The 19,885-nt window shown below is 43.4% G+C and overlaps 1 protein-coding gene across 1 annotated transcript in view; it reads right to left on the minus strand.

Annotated features, from left to right (window-relative positions):
* Nucleotides 1-18,740, minus strand: part of LOC110448320 (histone acetyltransferase KAT6A-like) — a 59,921-nt gene extending 41,181 nt beyond the window's left edge. Inside the window, exon 1 of the mRNA XM_021494493.1 lies at nt 17,811-18,740. Coding sequence (XP_021350168.1) covers nt 17,811-18,392 — 582 coding nt within the window. The 5' untranslated portion in view covers nt 18,393-18,740. The remainder of the gene's footprint in view (nt 1-17,810) is intronic.
* Between the last annotated feature and the right edge of the window lie 1,145 nt (nt 18,741-19,885).

Genomic DNA, 19,885 nt, shown 5'->3' on the forward strand with positions numbered 1-19,885 from the left:
GGTCGAGAAACCTCATATCACTGTACGTCGTCCCCACAACAACGAGAGGGTCGAGAAACCTCATATCACTGTACGTCGTCCCCACAACAACGGGAGGGTCGAGAAACCTCATACCACTGTACGTCGTCCCCACAACAACGGGAGGGTCGAGAAATCCTAATATCACCGTACGTCGTTTACTCACCCGTCACGATTTCTCAACCCCGCTCTATATCTCAATTGGTGTATTGTCTGATGTTTTTTATCCATTGTGTTTTATCTTTTAGAATACATTTTAATTAACAACAACAAAATAGCTGTTTCTCTACATTTTAAAATCAACTTTTTTTCTGTTAAAAAACTCCTATCCATACATCAAATAATTAGGACGAATTGTTCTATTGGACTTACACTTGCATCAATAGTAAAGCAATAACTCCTCACTGATCGCACACCCATTCAGTGAGGTACACAAAAACACGATTACTAGATGTCAACGTCATACGAAGTGGCTGGCTGTACATCAATTCAATGCAGAACTACATTGTACTGCACACAGTTTTTCGCCTAAGTCTTATTGTGACTTGGTAGGAGACACCTTCGACAGTTTTCTATTAAAAATCGTAACTTCACTACTTTGTTAGAAATAGGCATATTTTCAATTTGCCAGAAAAAGGAAATGAATTAAATGAAAATAATTAAGAATAAAGATTGACTTGTTATAGCACATAAAAAAAAAATTGTTCTCAGAACCAACAGCCAATTAACTTAATTGAAGTATAATGAAATGTATTTCCATTAATAGATGTGAAACCAGACAACGGATATAGAGGATAAGTTCAGTAATAAGAATCATATTTCACGATTGTGGCTTTAACATATTTTGATATTTTTATGAAAATATCAAAATATAAACCACGAGTGAAATATATTTCTTATTACTCAAGATACCATTAAATTTTCTATTTATTACATTTTTAAAGCATTAAACATGAAAACGTAATGCATTAAAAATGGGTGAGAATCAGAAGCGTAATGATTAGAGCCATAATCTAATGACGTTACGCTTGAAAACAAGGCTGCGCGCCATTTTGAAAATCGGCCAATGACTAAATGTCAACCAATCAGGACCCGACCTAGCACGGACATATTGTAAAATAAGAAAACAATCCACGAAAGACACTGTAGTGTTTGTAGTGGCATTGCTCATTTTTATACAGAATTTGAGATATATAGGACACTGCATATTTAGACTTTTCAAAAGCCATGCTGCAACAGCCATTTTGCGGTAGATGTTGACTTTGTTTTTTGCCATCTTCAAGAACACCATCAAAATATTCATGTTACCAACCTATATTACAGTTCATAAAACAGAACATAAGTTAGTATAGCCTAGATATGTCACAGCAAATGAGAGGCCGTGAGTTGGGTCTGTTCGGAAAATATATTATCGAATATCGTTAGTGTCTGCACTAGTTTCACAAAATTTTTAAAAACAAAAAGCCTCAATAAACAACAATCGCCAAAAACCATGATACCGGGTAATATGCATACTCCTAACGCGATTTCTCACCCGGGTGAGAGGATGAGAAATCGGGTCGGGGTGAGAAATCGTGTTGCGAACGCAGCAAATTTTAGCAGTTTCGGGGTGAAAAATTGTGCCGTAACACGACTTACGGCACGATTTCTCACACCGACAGGATTTCTGGTGAGAAATTGTACAATACATATGGGCATAGCCGACACGTTTTCTCACCCCGACAGGATTTCTGGTGAGAAATTATGCAATACATATGGGCATAGCCGACACGTTTTCTCAACCCGACAGGATTTCTGGTGAGAAATTGTACAATACATATGGACATAGCCGACACGTTTTCTAGCCCCGACAGGATTTCTGGTGAGAAATTGTACAATACATATGGACATAGCCGACACGTTTTCTCACCCCGACAGAATTTCTGGTGAGAAATTGTACAATACATATGGTCATAGCCGACACGTTTTCTCACCCCGACAGAATTTCTGGTGAGAAATTGTACAATACATATGGCCATAGCCGACACGTTTTCTAGCCCCGACAGTATTTCTGGTGAGAAATTGTACAATACATATGGGCATAGCCGACACGTTTTCTCACCCCGATAGGATTTCTGGTGAGAAATTATGCAATACATATGGGCATAGCCGACACGTTTTCTCCCCCCGACAGGATTTCTGGTGAGAAATTGTGCAATACATATGGACATAGCCGACACGTTTTCTCACCCGGACAGGATTTCTGGTGAGAAATTGTACAATACATATGGACATAGCCGACACGTTTTCTCACCCATCACGGTCTCTCACCCCACGATCCTTTGTTTCTCGAATAATCATGTTAAACTCGGGCTTCGACTCATCAAACAAGAAAATCTTGGAGAAACAAAGGATCAAGTTTCCCTACAACAAAGGCCTGTAACTTAGCCATCCCCTCCTCGTCCAATAATCACTGTTAGCCTGTAACTTAGCCATCCCCTCCTCGTCCAATAATCACTGTTAGCCTGTAACTTAGCCATCCCCTCCTCGTCCAATAATCACTGTTAGCCTGTAACTTAGCCATCCCCTCCTCGTCCAATAATCACTGTTAGCCTGTAACTTAGCCATCCCCTCCTCGTCCAATAATCACTGTTAGCCTGTAACTTAGCCATCCCCTCCTCGTCCAATAATCACTGTTAGCCTGTAACTTAGCCATCCCCTCCTCGTCCAATAATCACTGTTAGCCTGTAACTTAGCCATCCCCTCCTCGTCCAATAATCACTGTTAGCCTGTAACTTAGCCATCCCCTCCTCGTCCAATAATCACTGTTAGCCTGTAACTTAGCCATCCCCTCCTCGTCCAATAATCACTGTTAGCCTGTAACTTAGCCATCCCCTCCTCGTCCAATAATCACTGTTAGCCTGTAACTTAGCCATCCCCTCCTCGTCCAATAATCACTGTTAGCCTGTAACTTAGCCATCCCCTCCTCGTCCAATAATCACTGTTAGCCTGTAACTTAGCCATCCCCTCCTCGTCCAATAATCACTGTTAGCCTGTAACTTAGCCATCCCCTCCTCGTCCAATAATCACTGTTAGCCTGTAACTTAGCCATCCCCTCCTCGTCCAATAATCACTGTTAGCCTGTAACTTAGCCATCCCCTCCTCGTCCAATAATCACTGTTAGCCTGTAACTTAGCCATCCCCTCCTCGTCCAATAATCACTGTTAGTCTGTAACTTAGCCATCCCCTTCTCGTCCAATAATCACTGTTAGCCTGTAACGTAGCCATCCTCTCCTCGTCCAATAATCACTGCTAGCCTGTAACGTAGCCATACCCTCCTAGCCCAATAATCACTGCTAGCCTGTAACTTAGCCATCCCCTCCTAGCCCAATAAATACTGTTAGCCTGTAACTTAGCCATCCCCTCCTAGCCCAATAATCACTGTTAGCCTGTAACTTAGCCATCCCCTCCTCGTCCAATAATCACTGCTAGCCTGTAACTAAGCCATCCCCTCCTCGCCCAATAATCACTGTTAGCCTGTAACTTAGCCATCCCCTCCTCGTCCAATAATCACTGTTAGCCTGCAACTTAGCCATCCCCTCCTCGTCCAATAATCACTGTTAGTCTGTAACTTAGCCATCCCCTCATCGTCCAATAATCACTGTTAGCCTCGAACTATCACTGTTAGCCTGTAACTTAGCCATCCCCTCCTCGTCCAATAATCACTGTTAGCCTGGAACTTAGACATCCCCTCCTCGCCCATGCGAGTGTCGAGAAAACCTCAGATCATCGTACATATCGTTTTCACATGTCAAAAAGCTGCAAAGTATATTGCGCGAATTCACATCGATTCCTAACAATAACTGTAATTTGAATATAAATCCAAACTCTCAAAACTCATTTTGTGTACCAATTTTAATTCTACTGCTGTTTTGTAATCATAAATGTAAAAATAAATATGAAAATAACAAGAGACAATAACAAATCAGGATCTATCCATGACCATTTTGAATCTCCCTTTATGCCGGGAGCATAACAACCCTCTACAGTTGTACCCAGTGTCTAATACATTCTCGTATTTACGTATATTGATGGGGTTTTCTTTATCTGAAAATTTAAATACATATCTCCATTTGTAATGATTCTGAATAAATATCCCTCATATTGTTGTATTCACAGCTGACTCTTCAAATATTAACGTAAAAATATCGATCTACGATTGATTTTCAGTACACGTATAACTGACGTAATAGGCGATAGTCAGCTTTCACACAAAAAACGTTACTTAATTCGCCTGCTACGCTGCCAAAGCAGGCAGAGTGAACATGAATATATGGAGACAGCTCAATTTACACCCAATCCATATGTAAATCGATTACAGCTATAAAAAATAAACTAAGTGGGTTACGCAGCAGCAGGGACGATATCTGTGAAGATGTGGCAGGAAACAAGATTGACTAACTATGATAATTTAACGACGACCGAATAAGTCGCCGTGTGACACAAATGTCTGTTTTCTAATAAACGAAACCAGTTTGTTTACACCAGTAAAGACGAAAAATGTTACGACGTCTGTAGAGGCCGTAACGACCAGTAGGCAGTATTTGATAACGCAACCAATAAAAACCAACCCACAACCCCTTCAATTACCCTTTTCTTTACTAATTAAGTCTACCAAACCATATATGCTGGATCGGCAATCTATAACACAGCCTAGCCCCTAAACTTAAGGTTCTACATACCTCGCACACTACACTGACAAGTCTACCACTCCCACACACTACACTGACAATTCTACCACACCCCACACACTACACTGACAAGTCTACCACACCCCACACACTACACTGATAGTCTACCACACCCCACACACAACACTGATAGTCTACCTCACCCCACACACTACACTGACAGTCTACCACATCCCAGACACTACACTGACAGTCTACCACACCCCACACTCTACACTTGCCAAGTCTACCACACTCAACACACTACACTGACAAGTCTACCACACCCCACACACTCCCACACACTACACTGACAGTCTACCACACCCCACACACTACACTTGCCAAGTCTACCACACTCAACACACTACACTGATAGTCTACCACACCCCACACACTACACTGACAGTCTACCACACCACACACACTACACTGATAGTCTACCACACCCCACACACTACAGTGATAGTCTACCACACCCCACACACTACACTGAAAGTCTACCACACCCCACACACTACCCTGACAGTCTACCACACCCCACACACTACACTGACAAGTCTGCCACCCCCCACCCACTACACTGACAAGTCTACCACACCCCACACACTCCCACACACTACACTGACAGTCTACCACACCCCACGCACTACACTGATAGTCTACCACACCCCACACACAACACTGATAGTCTACCTCACCCCACACACTACACTGACAGTCTACCACATCCCAGACACTACACTGACAGTCTACCACACCCCACACTCTACACTTGCCAAGTCTACCACACTCAACACCCTACACTGATAGTCTACCACACCCCACACACTCCACTGATAGTCTACCACACCCCACACACTACAGTGATAGTCTACCACACCCCACACACTACACTGACAAGTCTGCCACCCCCCACCCACTACACTGACAAGTCTACCACACCCCACACACTCCCACACACTACACTGACAGTCTACCACACCCCACACTCTACACTTGCCAAGTCTACCACACTCAACACACCACACTGATAGTCTACCACACCCCACACACTACACACTACACTGATAGTCTACCACACCCCACACACAACACTGATAGTCTACCTCACCCCACACACTACACTGACAGTCTACCACATCCCAGACACTACACTGACAGTCTACCACACCCCACACAATACACTGACAGTCTACCACACTCCACACACTACACTGACATTCTACCACCCCCCCCACACTACACTGATAGTCTACCACCCCCCACACACTACACTGACAGTCTACCACCCCCCACACACTACACTTGCCAAGTCTACCACACTCCACACACTACACTGACAAGCCTACCACACCCCACACACTCCACTGACAGTCTACCACACCCCACACACTACACTGATAGCCTACCACACCCCACACACTACACTGATAGTCTACCCCACCCCACACACTACACTGACAGTCTACCCCACCCCACACCCTACACTGACAAGTCTACCACACCCCACACACTACACTGACAGTATACCACACCCCACACACTACACTGACAGTCTACCCCACCCCACACCCTACACTGACAGTCTACCCCACTCCACACACTACACTGACAAGTCTACCACACCCCACAGACTACACTGACAGTCTACCACCCCCCACACACTACCCTGACAAGTCTGCCACACCCCACACACTACACTGATAGTCTACCCCACCCCACACACTACACTGACAGTCTACCCCACCCCCCACACTACACTTGCCAAGTCTACCACACCCAACACACTACACTGATAGTCTACCACACCCCACACACTACAGTGATAGTCTACCACACCCCACACACTACACTTGCCAAGTCTACCACACTCCACACACTACACTGACATTCTACCACCCCCCCCACACTACACTGATAGTCTACCACCCCCCACACACTACACTGACAGTCTACCACCCCCCACACACTACACTGACAAGTCTACGAACACCCCACACACTACACTGATAGTCTATCACACCCCGCACACTACACTGACAGTCTACCACACTCCACACACTACACTGACATTCTACCACACCCCACACACTACACTGATAGTCTACCACACCCCACACACTACACTGATAGTCTACCACACCCCACACACTACACTGACAGTCTACCACACCCCACACACTACACTGACAGTCTACCACACCCCACACACTACACTGACAGTCTACCACACCCCACACACTACACTGACAGTCTACCACACCCCACACACTACACTGACAGTCTACCACACCCCACACACTACACTGACAGTCTACCACACCCCACACACTACACTGACAGTCTACCACACCCCACACACTACACTGACAGTCTACCACACCCCACACACTACACTGACAGTCTACCACACCCCACACACTACACTGACAGTCTACCACACCCCACACACTACACTGACAGTCTACCACACCCCACACACTACACTGACAGTCTACCACACCCCACACACTACACTGACAGTCTACCACACCCCACACACTACACTGACAGTCTACCACACCCCACACACTACACTGACAGTCTACCACACCCCACACACTACACTGACAGTCTACCACACCCCACACACTACACTGACAGTCTACCACACCCCACACACTACACTGACAGTCTACCACACCCCACACACTACACTGACAGTCTACCACACCCCACACACTACACTGACAGTCTACCACACCCCACACACTACACTGACAGTCTACCACACCCCACACACTACACTGACAGTCTACCACACCCCACACACTACACTGACAGTCTACCACACCCCACACACTACACTGACAGTCTACCACACCCCACACACTACACTGACAGTCTACCACACCCCACACACTACACTGACAGTCTACCACACCCCACACACTACACTGACAGTCTACCACACCCCACACACTACACTGACAGTCTACCACACCCCACACACTACACTGACAGTCTACCACACCCCACACACTACACTGACAGTCTACCACACCCCACACACTACACTGACAGTCTACCACACCCCACACACTACACTGACAGTCTACCACACCCCACACACTACACTGACAGTCTACCACACCCCACACACTACACTGACAGTCTACCACACCCCACACACTACACTGACAGTCTACCACACCCCACACACTACACTGACAGTCTACCACACCCCACACACTACACTGACAGTCTACCACACCCCACACACTACACTGACAGTCTACCACACCCCACACACTACACTGACAGTCTACCACACCCCACACACTACACTGACAGTCTACCACACCCCACACACTACACTGACAGTCTACCACACCCCACACACTACACTGACAGTCTACCACACCCCACACACTACACTGACAGTCTACCACACCCCACACACTACACTGACAGTCTACCACACCCCACACACTACACTGACAGTCTACCACACCCCACACACTACACTGACAGTCTACCACACCCCACACACTACACTGACAGTCTACCACACCCCACACACTACACTGACAGTCTACCACACCCCACACACTACACTGACAGTCTACCACACCCCACACACTACACTGACAGTCTACCACACCCCACACACTACACTGACAGTCTACCACACCCCACACACTACACTGACAGTCTACCACACCCCACACACTACACTGACAGTCTACCACACCCCACACACTACACTGACAGTCTACCACACCCCACACACTACACTGACAGTCTACCACACCCCACACACTACACTGACAGTCTACCACACCCCACACACTACACTGACAGTCTACCACACCCCACACACTACACTGACAGTCTACCACACCCCACACACTACACTGACAGTCTACCACACCCCACACACTACACTGACAGTCTACCACACCCCACACACTACACTGACAGTCTACCACACCCCACACACTACACTGACAGTCTACCACACCCCACACACTACACTGACAGTCTACCACACCCCACACACTACACTGACAGTCTACCACACCCCACACACTACACTGACAGTCTACCACACCCCACACACTACACTGACAGTCTACCACACCCCACACACTACACTGACAGTCTACCACACCCCACACACTACACTGACAGTCTACCACACCCCACACACTACACTGACAGTCTACCACACCCCACACACTACACTGACAGTCTACCACACCCCACACACTACACTGACAGTCTACCACACCCCACACACTACACTGACAGTCTACCACACCCCACACACTACACTGACAGTCTACCACACCCCACACACTACACTGACAGTCTACCACACCCCACACACTACACTGACAGTCTACCACACCCCACACACTACACTGACAGTCTACCACACCCCACACACTACACTGACAGTCTACCACACCCCACACACTACACTGACAGTCTACCACACCCCACACACTACACTGACAGTCTACCACACCCCACACACTACACTGACAGTCTACCACACCCCACACACTACACTGACAGTCTACCACACCCCACACACTACACTGACAGTCTACCACACCCCACACACTACACTGACAGTCTACCACACCCCACACACTACACTGACAGTCTACCACACCCCACACACTACACTGACAGTCTACCACACCCCACACACTACACTGACAGTCTACCACACCCCACACACTACACTGACAGTCTACCACACCCCACACACTACACTGACAGTCTACCACACCCCACACACTACACTGACAGTCTACCACACCCCACACACTACACTGACAGTCTACCACACCCCACACACTACACTGACAGTCTACCACACCCCACACACTACACTGACAGTCTACCACACCCCACACACTACACTGACAGTCTACCACACCCCACACACTACACTGACAGTCTACCACACCCCACACACTACACTGACAGTCTACCACACCCCACACACTACACTGACAGTCTACCACACCCCACACACTACACTGACAGTCTACCACACCCCACACACTACACTGACAGTCTACCACACCCCACACACTACACTGACAGTCTACCACACCCCACACACTACACTGACAGTCTACCACACCCCACACACTACACTGACAGTCTACCACACCCCACACACTACACTGACAGTCTACCACACCCCACACACTACACTGACAGTCTACCACACCCCACACACTACACTGACAGTCTACCACACCCCACACACTACACTGACAGTCTACCACACCCCACACACTACACTGACAGTCTACCACACCCCACACACTACACTGACAGTCTACCACACCCCACACACTACACTGACAGTCTACCACACCCCACACACTACACTGACAGTCTACCACACCCCACACACTACACTGACAGTCTACCACACCCCACACACTACACTGACAGTCTACCACACCCCACACACTACACTGACAGTCTACCACACCCCACACACTACACTGACAGTCTACCACACCCCACACACTACACTGACAGTCTACCACACCCCACACACTACACTGACAGTCTACCACACCCCACACACTACACTGACAGTCTACCACACCCCACACACTACACTGACAGTCTACCACACCCCACACACTACACTGACAGTCTACCACACCCCACACACTACACTGACAGTCTACCACACCCCACACACTACACTGACAGTCTACCACACCCCACACACTACACTGACAGTCTACCACACCCCACACACTACACTGACAGTCTACCACACCCCACACACTACACTGACAGTCTACCACACCCCACACACTACACTGACAGTCTACCACACCCCACACACTACACTGACAGTCTACCACACCCCACACACTACACTGACAGTCTACCACACCCCACACACTACACTGACAGTCTACCACACCCCACACACTACACTGACAGTCTACCACACCCCACACACTACACTGACAGTCTACCACACCCCACACACTACACTGACAGTCTACCACACCCCACACACTACACTGACAGTCTACCACACCCCACACACTACACTGACAGTCTACCACACCCCACACACTACACTGATAGTCTACCACACCCCACACACTACACTGACAGTCTACCACACCCCACACACTACACTGATAGTCTACCAAACCCCACACACTACACTGACTGTCTACCACACCCTATACACTGAATTGACATCGAAGTATACTACATCTCAAAATATAACAAAACGGAGCATGCTGTAAAATTGAACTTTGATTCTGTTCATTTTGTACTCAGAAACAGTTTCCAATGTTGTGATGTAAGGGGTTAATAGTTTTGGAAGGGGTAAAACAGAACCTGTTTGTCAGTACGCCAGTGCACAACTAATAGTTTAATTAAGATATATTTTAAAAGAATTGTAGTCCTACTTTGCACATTTTTAAGAAGTAGTCATTTTTCCGTGCCATAAAAACAACACAAACTTAAATACATCACAATGATATTTTGTTTGCACAGGGGAGTGTTCCACTCCAAGCAAACAGATATAGCGCGTGCTCTATATTAATGTTACACCGACAAAACGTGTTTGACTCACCGTATTGTGGCTTAAATCACGGATTAATCAGCGCAATGACTACGAGGCGGCACAACCTGGGGTCTCGTATTAAAAGAGGATTATGTTAATTGATAGGACTGGAATGTATGGATATATGTTCAGAAATATGAAATAATCATTATAAAAATATTGAAATAATTCTCAATAGACCTCGTTTCATAGAATCATATAAAGATTTATTTTTTTCGATATAGGACGGACACAAAATTATATGATAATAGTACGGGATATCATTTTCCAGAACTACGTATGCATTTCCTTAGGTTTGCCCTATATTACAATTTATCACGATATACTATAGACAGTTGTAACAGCTGGTCAGTGGAAATATTCGGGAAAATCATTCAGCCATCTGATACTGCTACAAAAAAAATGTGTTTTAGGAAACTAAATACTTAAAAATCTTTGTTAATCCCCTACGTAATTTACCAACGAATTGTACGCATTTAATTGAACTTTAAATGAATATTTTTAGAAGAAAGTTCACAGTATATATTTGCTCCTAACGTTAAAATAAATTCATCCTTTGATCACAGCCTCAAACATAAAAAACGTATTTAGAATGTTCAGCGGCCATAGTGACGGCTACAGGCAGTATCTTCAACGATTCAGAAATGTTTTGGATAGAAACTATCTAAAAGGATTTTAACCGTAATTTTAGCAGCCCAGAGGTCCATCAGTAGGAATTTAACTGTTCACATTCTTACATTTTAATGGACTTTCGTTGTTAGTTTCCAGGTGAACGTGACATTAGCCACGATTCAGATACAAAATGTAAATAAAACAATTCTGGAAACAGCTTCAAGACAGTACGAATCCTCACAACACGACAAACTCGTTCTTGTGGTGTTATACTCGCAGAGTTGAGTGTTTTCGTTTCCTCTGATTTCATGTATCACCAGTGAGGAGTGTAGTAATAAACAACCACCGCCCTCGTGGTGGGGAAACGCGTTTATTTGTTTCCCATTTACGATGGCGGAACAAGTGAAACATGATTAATAATTGAGGGGAAACAAATATTTGTATGTCCCTACCGTAATGACATTTAATATTTGATGATGCCGAAACAGAAATATTACTTTACACTGAAGACGACCAGGCTTCTGTGATATTGCTGGTATCTGCTTCAGTCACTCAGAACTCAGGTTTGGTACCTCTTGCTTAAATATGACCGGGGAAACTCGAGCACATAAGGGGAACACGATGTTTTATTTCCAGTCAGTTAATCGCTTTAATCCAATCAGGCACTATATATATAGATGAGGTATAACAATAACAATATATATGTATAGACAAAATCAACATTACTATAGGCTATCTAGCCAACAAAACACGGTAACCCGACCTGTAGGCTACGTCTGGGACACTATCAGGTTTCCGTTATTTAACATAAACGCACAAAGCACGCAGGTAGATTAACATAGATGTGCACTTTTTCTCCTGATAAAACACGTAAGTATCCCCAAAAAGCAACTTCCACATTTAATTCTTTGCTACCGTACCCAGCCCTACATTTCCATGGCAACAAGATACATATACGTTTCATAAGTCAATAGTTCTTATATTATGATGATCCTCAAGTCAAGTCGTTGCACATATTAACATACCCTCCTAAAGAAAAGATGTCCGTCACAATCCTGAAATTCCATCACAAAGAAAAATAGCCTTACTAATGCGTCAAATCATCATGTTCCAGCCAACGGATGTTAACAGGTGTCTGATGGGCTAAGATACAAACCTATTTGTAATTACATACAAAATTCCATATTAGTCATTGCTAAATATTTCCGTTGTGTTATATATAACGTGTCTTTTTTATTTGTTTAAATGCACCTAAAAATCACGCTAGACAACATAGGCGATATGGCTCCAAGGATATATTTAAAGTTGCGAATCTAACTCGCTCCTGCTCCTCAAGTAAAAATGATCTTACCTGTCCTTATTAAATCTTTACTGTACTTTAAGTTACAAATACCGTATAAATAGAATGAAACATGAATATATGTAATTACCTTGTGTCTATGAATACATGATACAGGTAAAAACGACTTGACGGCGAACTTTCAGCTGACACAGATCAACAACAGAGACGTTTTTTTTTATAAATTACATAACATTAGGAGAATCGTAGGGTATTGAACACATTCCTTGCATACACCGGAAATACGTTCCGAGCACACGTGTGTATGGGTATAACGTGTATAAGCGTTGCTATGTGTAGCAAACGTGTGTATGGGTATAACGTATATAAGCTGTGCTATGTGTAGCACACGTGTGTATAGGTATAACGTGTATAAGCGGTGCTATGTGTAGCCCACGTGTGTATAGGTATAACGTGTTTAAGCGGTGCTATGTGTAGCACACGTGTGTATGGGCATAACGTGTATAAGCGGTGCTATGTGTAGCACACGTCTGTTTAGGTATAAAGTGTATAAGCGATGTTATGTGTAGACACGTGTGTATAGGTATAACGTGTATAAGTGGTGGTATGTGTAGCACACGTGTGTATGGGTATAACGTGTATAAGCGTTGCTATGTGTAGCAAACGTGTGTATGGGTATAACGTATATAAACTGTGCTATGTGTAGCACACGTGTGTATAGGTATAACGTGTTTAAGCGGTGCTATGTGTAGCACACGTGTGTATAGGGATAACGTGTATAAGCGGTGCTATGTGTAGCACACATGTGTGTGTGGGTATAACGTGTAAAAGCGGTGCTATGTGTAGCACACGTCTGTATAGGTATAAAGTGTATAAGCGATGTTATGTGTAGACACGTGGGTATAGGTATAACGTGTATAAGTGGTGATATGTGTAGCACACGTGTGCATGGGTATAACGTGTATAAGCGGTGCTATTTTGTAGCACACGTGTGTATGGTTATAACGTGTATAAGCGGTGCTATGTGTAGCACACGTCTGTTTAGGTATAAAGTGTATAAGCGATGTTATGTGTAGACACGTGTGTATAGGTATAACGTGTATAAGTGGTGCTAATTGTAGCACACGTGTGTATGGGTATAACATGTATAAGCGGTGATATGTGTAGAACACGTGTGTAGGGGAATAACGTGTATAAGCGGTGCTATGTTTAGCACACGTGTGTGTGGGTATAACGTGTATAAGCGGTGATAAGTGTAGCACACGTGTGTATAGGTATAACGTGTATAAGCGGTGCTATGTGTAGCCCACGTGTGTATAGGTATAACGTGTTTAAGCGGTGCTATGTGTAGCACACGTGTGTATAGGGATAACGTGTATAAGCGGTGCTATGTGTAGCACACGTCTGTTTAGGTATAAAGTGTATAAGCGATGTTATGTGTAGACACGTGTGTATAGGTATAACGTGTATAAGTGGTGCTAAGTGTAGCACACGTGTGTATGGGTATAACGTGTATAAGCGTTGCTATGTGTAGCAAACGTGTGTATGGGTATAACGTATATAAGCTGTGCTATGTGTAGCACACGTGTGTATAGGTATAACATGAATAAGCGGTGCTATGTGTAGCACACGTGTGTATGGGCATAACGTGTATAAGCGGTGCTATGTGTAGCACACGTCGGTATAGGTATAAAGTGTATAAGCGATGTTATGTGTAGACACGTGTGTATAGGTATAACGTGTATAAGTGGTGCTAATTGTAGCACACGTGTGTATGGGTATAACATGTATTAGCGGTGCTATGTGTAGCACACGTGTGTGCGGGTATAACGTGTATAAGCGGTGCTATGTGTAGCCCACGTGTGTATAGGTATAACGTGTTTAAGCGGTGCTATGTGTAGCACACGTGTGTATGGGTCTAACGTGTATAAGCGGTGCTATGTGTAGCACATGTGTGTGTGCGTATAACGTGTATAAGCGGTGATATGTGTAGCACACGTGTGTATAGGTATAACGTGTTTAAGCGGTGCTATGTGTAGCACACGTGTGTATAGGGATAACGTGTATAAGCGGTGCTATGTGTAGCACACGTCTGTTTAGGTATAAAGTGTATAAGCGATGTTATGTGTAGACACGTGTGTATAGGTATAACGTGTATAAGTGGTGCTAAGTGTAGCACACGTGTGTATGGGTATAACGTGTATAAGCGTTGCTATGTGTAGCAAACGTGTGTATGGGTATAACGTATATAAGATGTGCTATGTGTAGCACACGTGTGTATAGGTATAACATGAATAAGCGGTGCTATGTCTAGCACACGTGTGTATAGATATAACGTGTATAAGCGGTGCTATGTGAAGCACACGTGTGTGTGGCTATAACGTGTATAAGCGGTGCTATGTGTAGCACATGTGTGTATGGGTATAACGTGTATAAGCGGTGCTATTTTGTAGCACACGTGTATCTTCTTACAAGGTGGGCTGGGTTTGACGACGAGACATTTATCGGTTAATCCACACGCAGTACTCTTTCAGCACGAAATCCTGAATCGACTAACTGCTCGGCGTATTTATAGACCCCTGATAGTGTTTGAGGGTGGAGGTGGGTGTATTTGGGAGGAGGATACTGATGGAAAAACTCAACATTTTTGTATTACTACTCACGTACATGTTTGAGACGGGGTTGGGCGGGACTCCCGTTCAGCTAACTTAATTCGCCCCACCACCTCTACACAATTAAACGGGAAAATACTCACCCGTGCGTGTCTGATAACGATTGTTATTTATACAATTCCGTGAATATCCTTGTCTCTATAACTGTTACTGTACAGCAGATTATCATTCAAATATTCAAGCATAAAATAAAAACGGAAAACAGGAAACCTGTTAATTGTCGTTCCAATCAGCTTGCTCTTATCTAAGAGTAAACTTCGTGGTGCGTGTTTGTTTATTAGCAGGACAAAAACATAGGATATTTTTCTACCAATCATTCGTTTAGTTATTTTAAAGCCCGTTAACGCACAGCTGCGTTTATTAAGACGACAACACATGTTTGAAGGACGTTTTCACTTGTGTATGTCAATTATGAACATAAGAGGTGTTGTAATAATCATAAAAACAGCTATTGAAACACAGTCACAGTTGTGTACAAAGTGACATATCCGCAGCGTTGTCTTGGAATGTAACAACGGCAATAAAACTTTATAGACGCGCGGATGGAAAAACTGTATCAAGCGATGCGAATACGAGTATGGTAAAGTTCAGCGAGTGTGAAATAATAAACCTATCGATCGGTAAACGTGTATTGGCCTAACCATGCACTATATGTGGAATGCCTCGTATCCTGGAAACAGGCGTACAAATAAATGATTGGAAATTACTATTAACGCGAACAGATACATTCTGAAGTGAAATGAATAGTTCCATTTTCACAATTGCGCATGACAACAGTATAGCGGATTCATTATTTTAAGGCGAGGAAAAGAACCGCCAACTCCTAACGCGAGATATTTCACTTTCGGAAAACACATACGTCCAAAATATTTTTAACGGGAACCTTTCGTGACGGTAATCCCTATCTCCCCTCCCATTCTCGTATCTCCGCTGGTACTAGTCGATAGTACAACAAAAAATACCCCACAAAAGAAATAAACTTTGGCCGACATATTGCTGAGTTACGTACCTCTATTTTTTAGTTGAGTGATGAAATATATATATAGCATGCAGGTATCGATTATATAGCTACAACCTACATAATAACATCTTGGTATCTACCGACATTATAAGTACAATCTATCTACTATGTAGCCCAAGGTCAAGGTTACAGAAATAACAGGTATTCATAAAATTTACGTCAATACTTATACCCTGCCTATACCAAATAGATATCTAACAAACAATGTTATAGTTTTTTTAATAACCGCTTTCCATAGCGTGCTTTGCCGTTCAAAGTTGTTAGGTCTACTTTCATTTTTGAGTATTTGGTACAGTAACTTATATATTGTAACATCTTCAACAAATTAACCGGCTATAGCTTTGCAAGTGTGCGTTCATCGCATTAAATAAGATGGGGTTTTTATTTGTACAGAATTACTTAGGTATTATTCAATAAATCAACTTCATTGCAATTTTTTCACTCAAACGTTAAGATGATTTGCAAACTTAACAAAACAACAAATTACATACACGAATAAATGCATTTCCATACAGATGTCAGATTAATTACGCATGCAAAATCAAACGATGCTCTTCAACATTGTAAAGTCAGAAAAAACTTTTTCGATGTTTCCAAGTCCCTTTCCCGTTGTTCTGTATATATATATATATAAAAGCGTTTTAAGGATGAAAAAAAAAATATTTCCTTAAATAAAAAAAAAATAACACCGTGAAGTTTTCACTTTTACAAGTTAATTCGCTCCACTGCCGCTTCCCCATCTTCTTGGTCGTCTAATTAAAATCAGAAAATAAGTATATATATATACACACTGACTGCTCATTGGTATATGTGTACCACACTCACAAAAAAAATATTTAAAAATTAATTGTAAGTTCCAAACCTTCTTTTTCGGGGGTCTCCCTCTTTTAGTATTCACGGAAACGCATCTCTTCAATATAGCTTTCATATTGCACGCTTTAGCTCCAAGCTGGGACGTAATATAATTTCCATTGGGAAGTTTTTCAAGTCTCCCTGCATCCACTTCTCTTTGTAACATGACATGAAGAGGGACTTTAAATTCCTCCCTCCCCATTTTCTGTGACACAAGCCATCTCTCTATGTCTCTGACAGAGGCACCGTGTTTTTCTTCTTTTTCCTCTCCTCCGTTATCACGTCCTGCTGTCAAAGCATGTACCGCATCCGTCAACATTTCGACAGCAGCTCTAGAATTCAATACCTGTCCACCTAAATGACTTTTCCGCCACTTGGCAGCGTTTCTGTAGCTGATATTACCTTTATAATCAACTTTTATGACTATTTGTGCATCCACAAGTTTTTCAAGTTGCTCTTCCGTCTCAGCGAATCTCAATCCGTGTTTCCGCTTCGCCATGTGACATATTCGCGGTAGATCGGGTCTTGCCTTTCGTTGACGGAGTTGGTCTATCGCTTGCAAGATCCATTCGTTACTCTGCAGAGCTGACATAACTCCATATAAACGAGAAGCTGGTGACAGTCATTGAAAATGTCACAAATCTACCGACATAGTCTGTTTCCTTGTAGTGAAAACTTTCGACATGGCAGCGGGCCTTTACGCATGTGCCCAGACGCACAATATTGCATTATGGGATAAGTGGTCCCTGCACTCGTACGCTGTCGAGTTGTAATAAAAATTAGATTTGACTGAAATGCAATTAAACCATAACAACAGAGCATATGTGTATCGACAACGTGAATCTAAAGTACACCATTTAACTGGGTTTTTAAACGACAAAGGTACAAGTGTTTACACATGAGAATAACCTCAAATAATTTGCTCGTGCAAGCGTGACATCCAAGTCTACTACACGTAGTGGTGTATTTATCGGTGAAGCGTCCGCCTTCTGGGTATATAATATATATGCCTACACATATAGTATCGACATGTTTCCCGTCGTAAACGGATAACACTCGCCAGTATTTAGACGCGATGACGTCAATAGAAAATAGGAAAATAAACATTTTAATCTACACTCTATACATGTACACACGTTGTGTATGTTTTTATCTGAGATTTAATCATTTGTCCTTATATGCGCGATTTCTCGCTAATTTAATCAAAAAACAAAAACTACTGACACGTATTTTTCACAAATATACAAAATCACAAATTAGAATTATTGAAAAGGGCAATTATTTTTAAATGCTGTACACAACAATTTGAAGTTTAGGAGGTCGTAAGTATTAAGTCATGCGGAATAAAAATTATGTGGAGGTTTTTTTTTGACGCACACAATACCAGTAGGTAAATTCTAAATGTGTAATGCTTACGCAAATAACTGGAATGTCCCCGGCTCGAACATTGTATATCAAGTCATATATTATGACCCGCCAGGTGTGTGTATACACAGCCGCGCTCAAGCATATGTGCATAAACGTCCGTATTGAACTTTCCTTTAACTCATAGCTGTGTGTACGCATTCCTAGTAACATAGTGATATTTTTTGCTCTGTTCAAATAAATATTCGTGTTCTACGAGCGTTGTTTAGGGGATTCAGTAACGCGTACATGATTAAACATGTGTTACACACACGTGTGTGTATGTTCAAAACGCAGGAATCATTTGCTAGCTTAGGATCCGTCTAAATTTGCTACATTTGCATGTGTGTAAGTTGGTAAGTTGCGAAAACACTTGTTTCTTAACAGAATATGAGTACGTGCGTAATCAGAAATCATGAACTAACTATATCCGGCACACGTTAAATCTCGTGACCTTGAGAACTAGCTCGCGTCGATAAATATGTGTGTCACCCATATATAGTGAAGTGCGTTTTCGCTAAGGACAGACAGGGGAGCGTTTTAAAAATATTGAATATCTCTGTCATGAGTACTTTATAGCCCTGAATTACCCGGGAGATTTATTTCTGAAAGCGTATTGGGTAATCATAAGCTAATGAACCATACGCACCTGCATGAACGCGATCCGGGTTGATTAATGAC

This window comes from Mizuhopecten yessoensis, unplaced genomic scaffold (assembly GCF_002113885.1).
Source record: "Mizuhopecten yessoensis strain PY_sf001 unplaced genomic scaffold, ASM211388v2 scaffold4001, whole genome shotgun sequence".
Lineage (NCBI taxonomy): Eukaryota > Metazoa > Mollusca > Bivalvia > Pectinida > Pectinidae > Mizuhopecten > Mizuhopecten yessoensis.